General features: G+C 30.8%; 1 protein-coding gene across 1 annotated transcript; it reads left to right on the top strand.

Moving 5' to 3' along the window:
- Window positions 1–633: 633 nt before the first annotated feature.
- On the top strand, window positions 634–11,876 carry LOC124942703 (probable protein phosphatase 2C 8). The gene is made up of 10 exons (XM_047483250.1): window positions 634–990; window positions 3,010–3,115; window positions 6,670–6,706; window positions 6,805–6,849; window positions 7,999–8,051; window positions 8,385–8,546; window positions 9,888–9,971; window positions 10,702–10,791; window positions 10,878–10,925; window positions 11,575–11,876. Exons 1-10 carry the CDS (start codon window positions 695–697, stop codon window positions 11,680–11,682), a joined length of 1,029 nt encoding a protein of 342 aa, XP_047339206.1. The 5' UTR covers window positions 634–694; the 3' UTR covers window positions 11,683–11,876.
- The last annotated feature ends 4,780 nt before the right edge of the window (window positions 11,877–16,656 follow it).

Genomic DNA, 16,656 nt, shown 5'->3' on the forward strand with positions numbered 1-16,656 from the left:
CCCTGCGGTGAAAACCATTTTCAATCAAGTTGAAAAATGTCCAACTTTGGTTGTCAAACATTTTAAAAATAATATGATTGTTAGAACAACAAACCTTCACTCAAAATTTGTGTCATACTCTAATAAGGAAGATGCATGAAAATTGAAGGTATACCTGGTTTGCATCTTTGCCATTGACACAAAGAGGATAATAAATATCAAACTCCTCAGAATGGTCGAGGACATCGACCCGGTTTTCATGGGGAAAGTCGAGAGTCGTGAATGTTTTTTTTTAAATTAGGGCAAAATAAAATATATATATACGATGAAAGACGTGAAATATCACTCTCGCGTTTTCATTTAAAACGCGTAAGTTCATAAACGCGTTTTAGATGAAACGCGCGAGTTACATTTCACGTCTTTTCATTAACGCGAAATACATTCACGCGTTTCATTTAAAACGCGTGAGTTCAAAAACGCGTTTTAAAGGAAAGTGCGAGAGTGATATTTCGTGTTAATGATAAAGTGGATTCGCGGAGGACAATAAAATTTTGCAGGACGAAAATGCCAATTTTGTGAAGTTTATCAGTCAGATCTTTTTTGGATTTAGACCCTTTATAAGGGCATTTCATCCAATTTACCGATCGAACAAGAACAAGATTTACCCAAACATACGAAAGCTTTTGACAGTCAACATTCTCACCTCGACAGTTTAATGTCAACCAAAACTAATCTAGCCGAGAGGAGTACGATGTCGGACGCCGCCTCTAGCGGTAAGCGTGAGGGCCAGTTTGAAGACGATGGTTCGGCGGCAAAGAAGTTGAGACCTGATTCCTTAGAGGGACAATCTTTAGTTCAAGAAATCAAGAAAACATGTTTATCGGGTGTTAAGGAGCCAAGTGTTGTCGAGATTGAAGCAGAAGCAGCGGAAGATAAAGGTACAAGGCACTCGATGGAGGATACCTGGGTTATTCTTCCTGACGCCACATTAGGTCTTCCAGGAACATTGAGGTAATTTACTTTTATATTGAATGGTTACTTTCTTAATGTGGTTCTTCTGTCTTGAATCTTGATATCTGCATAATGTATGACTTCTGCTTGTTCTATTGGTAGAAAATATATGTAGTTGTTAAAGGTTAGAACGGATAAGAATCTGAGTTGGGTCTATAACCAATAAATTTCTTCTTTTATGTAACAATGGAAGAGAAAGAGTTTGCTTTCTCCATTTTCTAATTAAAGGAGAATGTTTGTTTGACAAAGGAACAGACTTCTCATGTAACTCCAATGGATAGGATTCAACCAAAATATCTCAAGCCTTCATTTGTTTAGATTATTAGGTGACACTCTATCACAAGTCTCATGGTTGTTGCAACCATTCTCTATGGTCTACTTTAAAGTTTCATACTTGATATGATATTCCAGGAAGAAGAAGACAAGAGCAATTAGAATTTTATTAAGGATTTCATGTGGCAGTTAATTTGCTTGAGAAAAAATTGGTCAGGAGCAGGGAACAATGGAATAATGTACAATGTACACTAGTTAAGTTATATCTGTATAAAATAGTCAGGTAATGAGTTAAAGCAAGTATGGATGATTCGCACAGATGTACACATATCATGTTTATCATATGAGTTAATCATCCTTTTATTTTATTATTCACCTTAAATATAAAAGGTAAGATTATATCTTTATGAATCATGTCTTATTGTGATGTTCTTCAATTAAAATAAGAGAAAATTGTGGTTAAAACAGATGTATATTTGATTTGAGATTTGCTGGATTGTTTGTAATGTAATATGGGATAATTATGTTCTCTTTAGATCATTGCATGGTTACTCTTCGAATGGTTGATAGTATTTTCAGATGTTTCTGACCGCTGCTTCTTTTGTATTGTTGTATGTAACAACTAAGCATTTAGAGATGACGATGAGAAGCTTAGAACGAAGATAACTGAGGAAAGAGAAGGTGAGATAGAGAACAAAGGATAGTCTAATATATCGAGTGGATAGAAACTACACCATTTCCGTTCATACCTATGAAATGAGAATCCTATTCTCTTATATAAGACCTGGCCTAACCATTTACTGCCAGGTCATTAAAATTAACAATAAAAAAGAATCTAATAAATGGTAGTTATTCCTTAGCTAACTGACCAATGTACATCTCATGTTCAATTCTAAGAACACCTTGATTAAATAAATAAAGTTATGCATTTTTCTTAGTTTGCTAAGAATTATGTTAAGCCATAGCATCCCCTCTTCTAGCCTAGCGGCAACAAGAGGTGTTTATCCCCAGTCTGGTTAAATGGTTAAGTGTGTTTGTAGGCTATGTGCTTAACCCGCGGGGGTTTGTCGCACTCCAAAAGAGAAGCGGAACCCAATGTTCTATAAAAAAAGTTAAGCCGTAGTTACAAGATATATCATTCTCTACACCCAATTCTAGAGTAAATCTATACATATACTAATGACATCTACTGTAGTATACTAGGAAAGCAGCAGAAAATGGATAATTTTATTGACTCCCTTCACTCCCTCGTTTGCTATGTGACATCTATCTTAAGCATAAAAAAGTGTAGTATACTAGAATTTTTCAACCAAGTTTTTCTTATTTTTGCAAAGCTAACTGAGGTACATACAATGTGAGACTTGACAGATAGCACGAAGTTAATCTGTCAATGTCAAACAATATGCCTAAGAAATGGAAGCCTAACCTTATGATATTGTTTGTTTTTGTTATATGATCACTTCCGGGATCTTGCATTTACTTATAATGGAAATGTTTACCATAAAAGTGATATCATTCATTGCAACACCTTCTCTTTTAACTATAAATATATCTTCTTAATCCATACACTAATTCATACAGACGTAGGTTGTCCTTGTAAAGATTGATTATGCAAAGCATACTACTGTAGTTACATCGCCTATTGCCACTCCTCTTTCTATTGGGAGATGATATGACCTTTTCAAAAATGGATCACATGTGTGAACTATAATGGAGGTCTTACTTTAGCCATTTTTGTTTCTGTAGATGTTCACACTATGCAATCTATGATGGACATGGAGGCCGGTTAGCTGCTGAATATGCTCAAAAGAATTTGCACAAAAATGTTGTCTCAGGCTTACCACGTGAGTTGGTGTGTTTACCTGGTCTTCTTTCATGCTTGTTTAACATTCGTCGGTCTAAGACTTTTCACAAATTATGCTCTTTTCTTAACATTTTGGAATATGAATTCAGGTTTGAGTCTGCCTCATATTTTTTGGCAATAATGATCACTAGATTTGTGATGTTGCCATTAATACTATCACTATTCTTCTTTGTTAAGAATCATTAATTGAGTTGAACCGATTAATCATCTTTATGAATCTTTTCTTTTTCTTTGTTTCTTATTTTTTGGGGTTGGAAGGAGGTACTGGTTTATGGTTCACTAACTTTAGTTTTAAAATAAAGTGAGAACCACATATTAGTAATTGTAGACTACCGGGATCTCAACAAGGCAAGCCCTAAAGACAGTTTCCCACTACCACACATCGACGTGCTAGTGGATCACGCTATAGGCTCAAATTTACTAAAAGTATAAACTATAAAATTGGGGGGTAAACAATGAGTGTATACAGTAATAACCAAACAATAGAACATACTTTCTTGATGCAAATATGCGGAATACATCTTGTTGTGTATGACATGGAAGAATATTGTCAACCCCTTTTGTTATATCATTGAGGATATTAAATCCAATATTGAATGTTTTTGTTGTTCAAGCTTGCCTAACGAAACAAAAAGTGTCAATTGATTTTTAGGTCTCTAAGCTATTGAATTGTATTTAGTGATTATGTATGTCAAAGGTCATTGTTCCATGTTGCCATGTGGAAGCAAGTATTTGAATGCTCAAGTAGGGTAAAGACTTAGTTTTGATTAGACCCAAAGAATCAATGGAGCATGGGTAATGTAGTGATGTGAGGCTAAGACCTTAAAGGTCTCTAGATGATCCTTTTGGAATGGTGAGGAAAGTACACCCTAAGGATGTCCATCAAGGAGATAGGGTGCGTAAAATGGGATAAGACACTTTTGAGTTTACGTCTAAGAAAAGGTGGCTCTAGATAGATAAATGGGCACGCCAACAAAATAAAATAGTTAAGGCCAAATAAGTAGTTTTCTATATTGCTCCTACTTCTGGGATGTAGCCACTTGTTGTGCGGGTATTGCTGTAAGCTGTGTTTGTACGTGTTGCGTGTTTGAACGAGGAATTTAGGGTTTTTGAAAGGTCGGGTAATCATCATTGCATTTGTGCATCAGGCTAAGTAAGGGATGCTATTTCTCATCTAGTTATGTATCCTAATATTATTCCTATCCTCAAGATGTATTTGATACAACGACCATCAGTTATCGATGCAAGAAATGACAGTTTATTAAATTAGATATGGTATTTGGTGTCTAGCATATAAAGTGATATATTTTTGTTCATTTGAAGGTAGCTTGAGTGAAAAAAGTGTATTTTGAGAAGGGATATCCAATTGCTTTAAAATTGGTCAATTCGAGAGACCAACTTTCATATATTCCAATCTCCAAACCAAGTTTATGATATAACTCAAAATGGGATTTCAACTTGTAACCTAGTTAGAAGGTGAAGATACCTTAAATTATGGTATAGAGTGGAATATAATGTAGGTTGAGAGGAGATTCACAATAGAGAATATTAGATGAATAAGGTAAGAAATTAACGAAGAAGGAAGAAAAGATAGAGATTATCTCCTCTGCAGATCAAAATTTCCAGCCAAATATTCTACAAATCAGATTCTTTTCCTTATATACTCATCAGCTGTCATGACCAATTTTCCAGCCAAATAATTATCCTATCTTTTTGGCTAACTGCCTTATTAATAATTATTTATTTCCTAGTCAAATAACTATTCCACTTTTTTTGGTTAACTGCCTTATTAACAATTATTTACTGTGCTGAACTGAAATATAACTGCCGACCTTGGTTACGTCTACCCGTCAACTTAGTCTAGGGTTAAGGAAACTAACCCTAATGATCCCTCGTAACATTAGCCTCCCTTTCAGTTCGAAAGGATGGAAGTTGTGATAACTTCAATGAGTGATGCGATCGATCGATTAAGTCCAACAACTGTAAGTAATAATCATGAACCACGAAACGAATGTTCAAAACCCCGATGTGATAATCAGCGTGATCGCAGACGAGACGAAGATGACAAATATCGGGAATTTCATAACGAGGAACGTGAACAGCGAGAGCAAATGTATCAACCTCCAACTAGACTGTCGAAGATAGATTTCCCAAAGTTTAACGGCGGAGAAGTGGATGATTGGATTTACGGAATCGAGATCTTTTTTCAAATAGACCGAACAACAGAAGATTCGAAGATTGAATATGCATGTGCTCATCTGACCGGTCGAGCGCGTTGCTGGTTCTATTCATAATTTAAACACCGACTTTGGACAATTTGGACAATTTATATGGTTCGAAGAGCCACCAGATGCTTGGGAGTTTCAGCTGAACCTTCGTTTATTGACGTTCGTGGACGAATGAATTGAAGAAGGGTAATGATACAAGGGAAAGGGTATTATGTTATGATAAGTGACGGTTATTAAAATAGTATTATAAATAAAATATTAGTTATTAAGGGTAGTTATGAAAAAATGATGAGTTGAAATTCTCTTGTTAGAGTTTATCTCTCTTATCCCCATTGTATTCACCATATCCGTTAATGTTTTATCTCCCTTCATTAATTTTTCATTTCTTATCTTAATATAATTCTTCATTCCTTTTATCCATTATACTTCTCATATGCTAGGCGTTGCTCATCTAAGTTTTGTCGCTTGTTATATTGCACAAGGCTAATTGATTTGTGTATTAAGTTGCAACAAGAATAGTATTCTATATTGATTTGTATATTAAGTTGCAACAAGAATAGTAGTCTATATTGATTTTTTTATTGAGTCCAACTAGAATAGTAGTCTATTGAATTAGTATATTAACTTACAACAAGAATAGTAGTCTAGTTGTATGTGTCAAAAGAACTTCCCTTGTGTTTATCTCACTTACATTAGGAAAGTGGGTTAAGTTTTTGTTGCTTGAACCAAAGCACTAGAGTGACACTCACGTTTTCAGTTGGAAAAGTGACCTAAAATGTAAGGTTGCATGTGCACATGAGCTTTAGGGTAAGGGGGCATTTATTGTGTTTTGGGCCTATCTTAGACTAGGGTTTGCTTTACATATTTTATTTATAGCTTAAACTTTGACGGTTTGACCAGTACACATGATTTAATAGTTGAGTTGTTGAAATGAACAATGTTCAGGTCACATGTTCAAGGCACATTGTTTGCATTATTATAAGTTATATTCTCCAAAAATCTATTAATACAAACTTTATCATTTCAAAACCAAAATTATAGTTAAAAACTTGAAGTCATAAACCTACATTTAGTAACAATAATAATTATGAAATAAGTTTAGTAACACAAGCAACTTAATAATGCCAATGTATCTTCTTATGGGTTTTGAATCCCCAAATCACTTATCAACATTGTTTATATGTCCATCACTTTTCATATGTCTATTTGTTGGTGCTGATTTGAATACATGGTTGTTTCCTATGATCACTGTTTTTTCAACGATATCCTGTCTGACTTGGTTTTTATTTGCTTTGCTCTATTATGATAATTCAGTTGGATGTAAAGGTTGCAAAGAAGGCGATACTTGATGGTAAGGCTGATTGCTTACTTTCATCAATATAATGTTTTCTGGCACTAGTTAATTAGGTTTGATAAGAGAATCACATTTATTATTTTTCCTTGCATCAGGTTTCAAGAAGACAGATGAATCTCTTCTCGCAGAAAGTTCTACACGTATGTTTGCATTCCCCTATATTTAAGAATTCTCTTTACGAACCACATATTGATTGGTTTGGTATCTTTATCTTGATCATCCATTGAATCCTGTACTTGGTTGGAGCCATAGTGATGAAATTCAAAATATTCATAAGCTACATTGAGATATCCACACTATATGTAGAGTAGTTGTTGTAGGAAGAAGTATGTAAAGAGCTTGGATAGTTAGCATGGATTGAAGTAACAAAATAATTCTTGGAGTAGCTTATAATTTCTTGAGTAAACAATTTGATTCCCTTAAGACCATCTAGCCTTCACAACTAAGCTTTGACAAAATAATTCTTGGAGCATAGATCATCCTTAACTTGTGTGAGATATTAATTTTGAACCCTAAACTTAGTTCACTTTCAAAACAAACCTGATACTTGTGCGATAATTGAAATAAACCTTAAACTTGTAGTCTTGTACAAAGAAACAAAAATCAACAATGTTTTTCAAGAAGGACAAAATCAACATTTTAATGGTTTAAATTGACAATTTTAATATTTCTTTGAATCATGGATGGTTTATAGTGGTTAATGAAGTTTATTTTAATAGTTAAGAAATGTTTATTTTGAGATCATTTTGAAGTAAACCCGAAATAAGGTTCAAAATGAATCTCATACTAGTTCATGGTTTAATTGTGATTGTTTGAAGCTGTGAAAACTATATTTCTTTTTTGGTTTGTATTAAACAAAAGTCAACAAATAATTCAGCAAAGAGAGAACTCGTTTATAATCAGTCAGCTGCAAATTTGATGCCAATAAGAGAAGATTCACTTTGATTTGATTTTATTGTAACTTATTATCATTTATGGAGGATGAAGGTTGTATATAAATTGTAATTCCACAATGTACCATTCAATTTGAGAATATAAAAAAAATCAGGCATGTGTGTGCCTCCAAACCCCTCTCTCTCTCTATCTGTCTCTTTTAATTCCATCTTTAACATCTTATGTCTTTCCCTGTTCTTCTGTCCCTGTAAAGGTAACTTCTGGCAGAACTGTATTGTACCATATTGACAACATGTATAATTCCCATCTAATTGTGTTCTATATGCAGATTTATATGCTTTTGAATATATGCTAATTCATTTTCTATTTTGTGCACATTTATTTTGTACTATCAGGTGGGTGGCAGGATGGTGCCACAGCTGTATGTGTTTGGGTAATAGAGCAAAAGGTATGCTACTCAAGGCCTTTTGATTTACTAGAAGACACTTGTCTTTGTTAATTGGTCAAGTTTAGGAAGTTCTGCTAATTTCATTAAAAAATGTTCATGTTCGCATTGACTTGTAAATTCATTTATTGCAGTATTTTGGAGTAAATGCAATTGCAACTTTTTGTTTTTTTATCCTACAATCATCGCTTCAGTCTATAAGCAAGTATCCAGAGATCTAGAATTCATTTGATGAGAATGGAAGGCCTTGACCATAATTTCTCATTTATGTTTACATGTTGGTTGGTGTTTAGTGGTTCATTTCTTTGTAATTGTAATATCTGTTCTTATTATTAGGTGTTTGTTGCTAACATTGGTGATGCAAAAGCAGTCGTAGCACGGGTATCTACTGCAGATGCACCAGGGAATATTTCTGATGGACCTAGTCAGTTAAAGGCTATCGTATTAACAAGAGAACACAAAGCCATATATCCACAGGAACGTGCAAGAATTCAAAAGGTGAGGACTTCTGATTACTTTCGGTGACAGACATGCCTTCTTTTCAATTGTGCTATTATTTTCTCTTGTCACTACGCAATCAGTGACTAGGTCTCCTTCATTTGGGCCTGGTTTGATTTAGGGTTATTAATCAAGTGATTATTTTTAAATAACCTTGTTTGATGTAGATTATTGAAAATTAGGTGTAAAAAGACATTAAGGGTATAAATGTAGAATGAAAATTAATAAAAAAATAAAGAGGGTATTTTGGTTGATGTGATTGATGAGTAGATTATTGGTTGAACACAATCCAAATAACCCTCATCAAACAGTGTCTTGTGCTTTTCTACACTGAACTTCAATTATTAGGTAATCTTCTTACTTCCTTGATCCATTTTGTGTGAGACAATTTTCAAACCTAGTTTTTCTGTCCATTTGATGAAAAGAAGGCATTTTTGTAACCCAAATTTTAAACTCTTGAAACTAGCATTAGTATCACATAACATATGATGGTGGGAATATATTCTTCCAAAGAAGATAATTCCAATGATCTTTTTCTGGCTATCAGTTAGTGGTGAATTTTATGTTGTGTTCTGATACAAGGTTAGGGTTAATTCTTATTGTTAAGGTCAGGGTTGTCACTTTCTCATCTTCATATAATTCTGACCCTAGTAGTTTAGGATTTTCTCTTCTCATCTAATTCTATGAAATCAATCTATTTTTCATCTCAATTCTAGATCTATATGCAACATAATGCTGTATTCTGATACATATATTCACAAAAGTTTTAGCGCTCTGTGGTTGAAATTGATATGGATTTAATGCTGTCATCTGATACAAGGTTAGGGTTTGTCTTAGGCTTTGAGTCTTAACCCTTTTATACATTGGATTTCAAGGGTTGAGATTGCAGAGACTGGGCAGTTGAGATGAAAGGAGGCCAACATATATTAGTAGGTTCTAGCAGCTAGTTTGAGTGGGCCTAGCCTTCTCACCTGTGGATGAGAGGTTCAAATCCACATCCTTCCCCTATAAAAAAGTATAAATAGTGCTAATAGAATAGGCATTAAGATGTTGATGATGTAATTTTGTTTTCTCAACTAATGAAATTCTTCATATTCTCATTTGTAATACTAATGATATTTGACCATGCTATATCTTCCACTGTCTGACATGTCTAACAACTCTGCTACTAGAATTGTTTACTACCTTTATATAGTTTTATCTTGTGGATGGTAATTGAGTGTTGACATTATGAACAGTTGGGTGTTAAAACCATATAATTTGTTTTTTGATGTCACTTTCGTCATTTGGCCTCTTATCTAGTGTTAGATTGTGTTCAATTTGGTAATTTTCTCTCTTTAGGCTGGTGGATCTGTGGGTTCAAATGGAAGATTGCAAGGTCGCCTTGATGTTTCTAGAGCTTTTGGTGACCGTCAGTTTAAAAAGGTGATTTTACTTTTAATGTAACCGTAGTTCTCAATTGTCCAGTTTTGAGTTTCCCATTTGTGAATTCTAACTTTGTTGGTTCCCTTGTTGTAAATTACTTGAAAGCATACGTACCTTTGAGGGACGGAAAATTTAAATAACCTCGTCGTTCCATTTGGAAACACTTGTTCTTTCTGTTTCTGTATGTGGATATGTTTCCAGATACGGAAACACAAATAGATTTATGAATTTGTCCTGACAAAATTTAGTTTCCAAATTATCTGTGTTGGAAATGGATCAAGATATAGAAACAATAAATACTTTCAAATGGAGCATATTTGCTATTTCCAGTTGAACTTTTAATTTCTCAACCATATGCACTTCTTTTTAAATAATAATATAAATACTGTAAAGTCATGGCCAAAATGATTGTAACTAAACGACAAGAATTAGAAAAAAATATTGGCGCACTCACTGTCCTTAAAGAGATTTCGCCTTGGGCTAATAACTCGTTGAAGTAGGAATTTGATGACGGTTTCTCCAATCATTCAACAACTTCTTCCCATTAGAACCACAATAAAAATAATGAGTTCACAAAACAACAGTTAAAACTATATTATATAACACTTCTTTGAGAGTATTTCTTGTGAATTTCCATTAAGTTTCACAATGAAAGTGAACATTGCAGGTTTCTTTGAGAGTATCTCTTGTGAATTTCCATTAAGTTTCACAATGAAAGTGAAAATTGCAGGTTGGTGTGATTGCTACTCCAGATATTCATATCTTTGACATTACAGAAAGAGACCGATTTATCATTCTTGGCTGTGATGGATTATGGGGGGTATGTTTTCCCATTGATTCGCTTCAAATCTCCTCGAATTCATATATTTGTTTCTTGTTAAATTGTCAATTGCTGAACTTTTTCAGGTTTTTGGTCCTGGTGATGCTGTTGAATATGTTAGCAAACTTCTAAAGGTTAGAACCAACATACTTTTAATTCTATTGAGTTCCCATGTTTTCCTGCCTTAAGAACCTCCATTTAACTTTCAAATAACGTGCCTATATGAAAAATGGTATTTTGTCACATTTTTTGGTATTGCCACAATCCCTTTGAAGAATTGTCAAAGTTTAATTTGAAAGTGTTAATATTTTTTATTCATTTGGAAATTGGTATTATATCTCGATATGATTGGAAAATCGTAAAAGTTAAAAACTAAAGTGATTTTTGTTGTTATTTGATATAAGATTGTTTTATGAATCCTGATCCAAACTATTTTATAGAACATGATCCAAATCATATTGTGATTTTTTGTTTCGTTTGGCTTAAAGATTTATTATTATTATTATGAGTGTGATTATTGACGTCATTTAGTATGAATATTATTTTCTAGATTATTTTTTTTTAAACATGATCTTAGATCATAAATATTTTTTTTAGAATTAAAAAAGAACTAGCATTACATCTCACCGTCATAGCATCTCACCGTCATAGCTTCCCGCTTAAACAAATATGTTCATATATGATTGAAAATATCTTTGCTTATTGACAAATACTGTTCTATATGCTCATGTTTTGGTGTTATCTCTCTTTTTTCGAAGATTTATGAAGCATTTTACATTGCAGGAAGGATTACCCGTTTCTACAGTAAGCCGACGTCTGGTTAGAGAAGCTGTTCGAGAGCGAATGTGCAAAGACAATTGCACCGCAATTATCATTCTACTCAAGAAGTAAATTTGCCACAACTGCCACTTATAAACTTCCCTTTTCTTCAAACTGTTGGTTAGATAAGTCATTTGAATGTGCCTGGATTCGACCTACTTACAATGGGATTATGTATAATCATAAAATTAGACACTTTTCCTTTTTTTGAATTCAGTTGTCATTTACTATTTTGTGAATAATAGTAGCAACCTTGAAATCATCCATTTATAATTTTCTAAATAATTTAAGTCAAATATATTTTAAAAACGTTAATATAAAATTCATTCCACCAAAAACGTTACTATAAAATTCATCTCACTAGTCACAGCCCGTGACTAGGCATTGTCACAAATTTCTAAATATTTACGACCTCATTTAGACATAAAAAATAAAAAATGACACAGTTTTTATTTTAACATTTACTATCTTAATACAATATTTCATTTCATTCGAAGTTGCACAGCATTTCCGAAAACATTGGTTGGAAATTGGGGGCAATTAGGGTTGGTCTACTAAGGTTATTAAAATCTCGAGAGTTTGACTCTTAAAATTTTATGATTTTACGTAAAGTTATTGAGTCTGATTTTAAGTAAATTCTTAAATATATAAACTTTTCGATTTTTAATTTACGATAATACGATTTTACGAGTTTATAAATAATTTTGATTACGATTTTATATGATTTTATGTTTAAAAAATAAATTTATATTAAAAAATTAAAAAATAAAGTTATTATTTATTTAAATTAATTAATTAATATAATTAATTTTGTAAGTATAATATTTTTATAGTATTATTATTTATTATTATTTTTAATTAATTTTATATTTAAATATATAAATTTTTAAAATTGGTTAAGTATAAAATATATATAAATAATAATAATAATATATAACTATTATTTTTTTCAAATTAAACCCTTACGATTTTAAGTAAACTCTAGATTTTACGAGTTTATATCTAACTAACGATTTTGACAACCTTAGTTGGATCTGAAGATGTGAAGCATGCTGAGTTGATTGTGGACAACATGGCTAGTCCTTAGTTCCTAAGCAGCTTTAGTGCATTTGCACGCATAAGACTTTCTTAACTAGGTTTAATTTTTTTTAAAATAAATATGATATGATGACCTAAAATTGTGTTTAGAATTTGAGAAAAAACATAGTTGTTTCTTGGATTTATTTGAGAAATATGAATATTTTGGTCGATTCTTCAGTTTATTTTGTTCATCAAATTTTTATTCAATTTTTGTTTACATGATCTGAAATAATTTGTCCACAATAGATGTAGAAATAAGATGCAAAATAGCCTCTCTAGGCTGTCTCTCTTTTAATGAGAATTAGGTTTCTCTTGAATGATAAAATTGTTTCTCAATTTATACTTGCAACTGATGTTAGAAATTTTTTAGAGTTGGTTGGGACAGATTGCTTATGCATTCTTCTTCCTTAACCTCTCTTTTGCTTAATTTGAGCAACAAACTTTTTTGTATGTGTGGCTGCCAAGTCATGGGTTGGATATCGTCTAGGACTTGGCTTGTACTCGGCCCACTTGAAAATAAATGAGAGAAATTGTCTCAAATTTTTTTATTTATTTATTTTTATATATTAATTTTATTTAATATGTTTTATTGATTTCCGATTCATATAACGTCAGTCTCAAATTATAATCTCGTCTAATAAGCCCTTAGAAAATGTTTTAAAAAACAATTTGCCTAAAATTGTTTAAGAAATTATAAATTAGATTAATTAAAAATGAATTTCTTCAAAATTATTATCAGATGAAACAATAGTTGTTATGTTTGGTGTTCAAAGTCTTGCAAGGTTTGTTTTCCTATTTAATGTTTGTACACCATTTGTGTGTGTGTTTTTTTTTTAAAATAAAGATACTAGTTTAAAACACTATTGTGCAGAACCATTCATATTACTGGTCAAATCAATTATCGTTTATACTGTTTTAACTCTTGTAGTCAATCGTCGGTGCTGATGATTCATTACTTAGATGTGAGTAATGATTTCTTACATGATACACTTGATGAAAAGGTTTACATGACACAATCTCCAGATTTTATCAATCATGAATTTCCTAATCATGTCACAAAGAAATTTATGGTCTCAATCATGTCAGATATTTCTTTATTCTTATTTCACTCTGGTGATATTATTTCATATATTTTGTCTATGTCCATGATATTATCTTTACGAGTAACTTTACAATACATATATCTACAATAAACGTCTAGGTGAATCATTTCCAATAAAAGATTTAGGTCAGATAGAACACTTTTTAGAGATGGAAGCAATACGCACAACTTTAGGACTATTTCTATCTCAGACAAAGTACATTATTGATATCCTTACACGTGCTGATATGCTTAATGCCAAACCACTTCACACTTCGATAACTTCGGGTTCATCTCTCTCACGAAGTGATGATAATCTAATTTATGATCCTACAATTTATAGAAGTATTATTGGAACTTTCAATATCTGACATTAAATTTATGCAGGCTCATTCCACATCTCACTAAATAACTGTCAAACGAATCATGCAATACTTAAAACATACTCTCAATCACGGATTATTCATATGATGCACTTTAAATTTAAATTTGACAGCTTACTCTGATTCAGATTTGACTGGTTGTCCAGATGACCGAAGATCGACAACCGACTATTGCATTTTTTTCGGAGACAATCTTATTTCATGGAATTCAAAGAAACAGGTTGTGTCTCAATCTATTACTGAATTTGAATATCGTGCACGTGCACATGTAACAACAAAATTATGTTAACTTCAATCATTATTCAGTGAATTGAGAATCAATTTATCAGCTCCTCATACTCTATGGTGTGATAATATCGGTGCTGCATTTTTATCAGCTAACCCAATATTTCCATTTTGTTCGTGAACAAGTGACAAAGAAACTTTTTCACATTAAATATATTCCACCGAAGATCAAATTAAAAATACTCTCATAAAATGTCTTTCATCACATAAATTCACATTTCTACATGACAAGCTTCAGCGTTTCGTTTGCGGGAGAATGTAAAAGAGATTAAAAATGACATGTCATCAACTAATTAATTCAAGCACATGACCAAACTTTATCTAATAAGTAGTTTAGTTTGTTTTTTTTCCTTTATATAGTTTATGTTTTATATAACTAAAAGTAGAGTAATTTAATCAATTAGTAAAATCATTCAATAAATATAATCAACCTAAGAGAAGTCATTCTTTCACACTTCTTATTAATTTTTTCTAAAAAATAATATGAAAGTAGAAGTATGATCATTTTTAAGGGTGAGACGAACTAAGAACTAATTCCCAGAGTAACATTGTTTCAGGTTTAACTTTCCAAACTAACTTATTTTGTTTATTCATTCTCAAAATAACTTACTTTACTATTTCAACTCAATTTATTTATTTATTTTTATTTTTTTAATTTATTAAAATTTAAACTTATTATTATATATATATATAAATTATTATTTTTATTAAAATATTTAAATTATTATTTTTATAAATTTGATTATTTATATATTAATATAAATATTTAAATTAATATTTTTATAAATTTGATTATTTATATTTTAATATATATTTACTTTTAATTATTATTTTATATAACTTTTTATTTTTATTTTAAAAAATATTATATAAAGGAGAATAGTTTAAATATAATGAAAAAACATTATAAAAAACACGATCGTTTAATGTGTCACCAAATAAATTGGAAAATAACGAGATTAAACATTTAAGAAACAATAATAAAATTATAAGTAAAAAATATTTATCAACGAACAAACCTAACATAAAATATAGTGTTAACGATTTCAGATATGCTCAAGAAAATCAATATTGGATGTTCTTAATTGGGAGAATTATGATAATTTCATTCATAGGAAAATTTTGAGAATGAGAAAAATTAACAAAGTCAATGTCAGTGTATTCGAATTAAGATGGATAACTCACGAAAGATTATAATTTATGGGAGGTATGACCAAGAAGGTTATACGAAACGTAGTCAAAGATTTTTTGAGTAAAATTTTCAATAATTTAGAAAAGAATGATTATAAGTATTTTTTATAAATTATTAAATTATTATATATGGTTATGGTTAAAATATATTAAATATTATATTATAATATTTATTATAAAATATAATAAATAATAATTAAAATGTAAATGTATATATTAAAATTATAAAATTTATAAAAATAATAATTCAAAATATAAATAATAATGTAAATATATACATCAAAATATAAATAATCTTATTTATTAAAAAATTAAATTTAAATATTTTAACAAAAAAAAGATTAATTTAAATATATATTTAATAATAAGTTTAAATATAATAAAAATAAGTTTAAATATAATAAAAATAAATTAATTAATTAAATTAAAATATGAAAACTGAATTTGAATAATAAAATATGTTAGTTTAGGAATAAACAAAGTAGGTTAGTTTGGAAAGTTGAACATCAAACGACGAACTAGGCAACCTCTATATCCCTGCTAGAGTGTCACCTTAACTCTCCCTCAAACCAAATTTATTGACAAGATTTGAACCTAGAGTTTAAAACTCTACTAAATCAATTAACCAACTACAATATATTAATTATTAAATCAGTTAATCATTTAGGGTAACCAATTGTCTGGATGTTTTTTGGTACAAGAATTCATCAGATGTTAATTTTGTGTTTTTGTATTGGTGTCTGCCCATTTGAAGTAATAATTTTGTTTAACACTGAAAATGATTATTGACTAGTTGATTTTTGAATGAAAGTCGAATAAAAATGTTTAGTTTAACTGCAACTAGTAATAATTTAAATTTAATATGCATAATATATGATTTCTTCTTTACTCTTATATTAACATATTGTTATATTAAAAAAAAGTTTGGGTAGCAAGTTTTAGTCCTTCCATAGTCTTGTGAACTAGACAAACTTAATTAGAAAAATTATAAAAAAAACATGATTAGATATAGATTCATAGTTCACT

This window comes from Impatiens glandulifera, chromosome 6, assembly GCF_907164915.1.
Source record: "Impatiens glandulifera chromosome 6, dImpGla2.1, whole genome shotgun sequence".
Classification (NCBI taxonomy): Eukaryota; Viridiplantae; Streptophyta; class Magnoliopsida; order Ericales; family Balsaminaceae; genus Impatiens; species Impatiens glandulifera.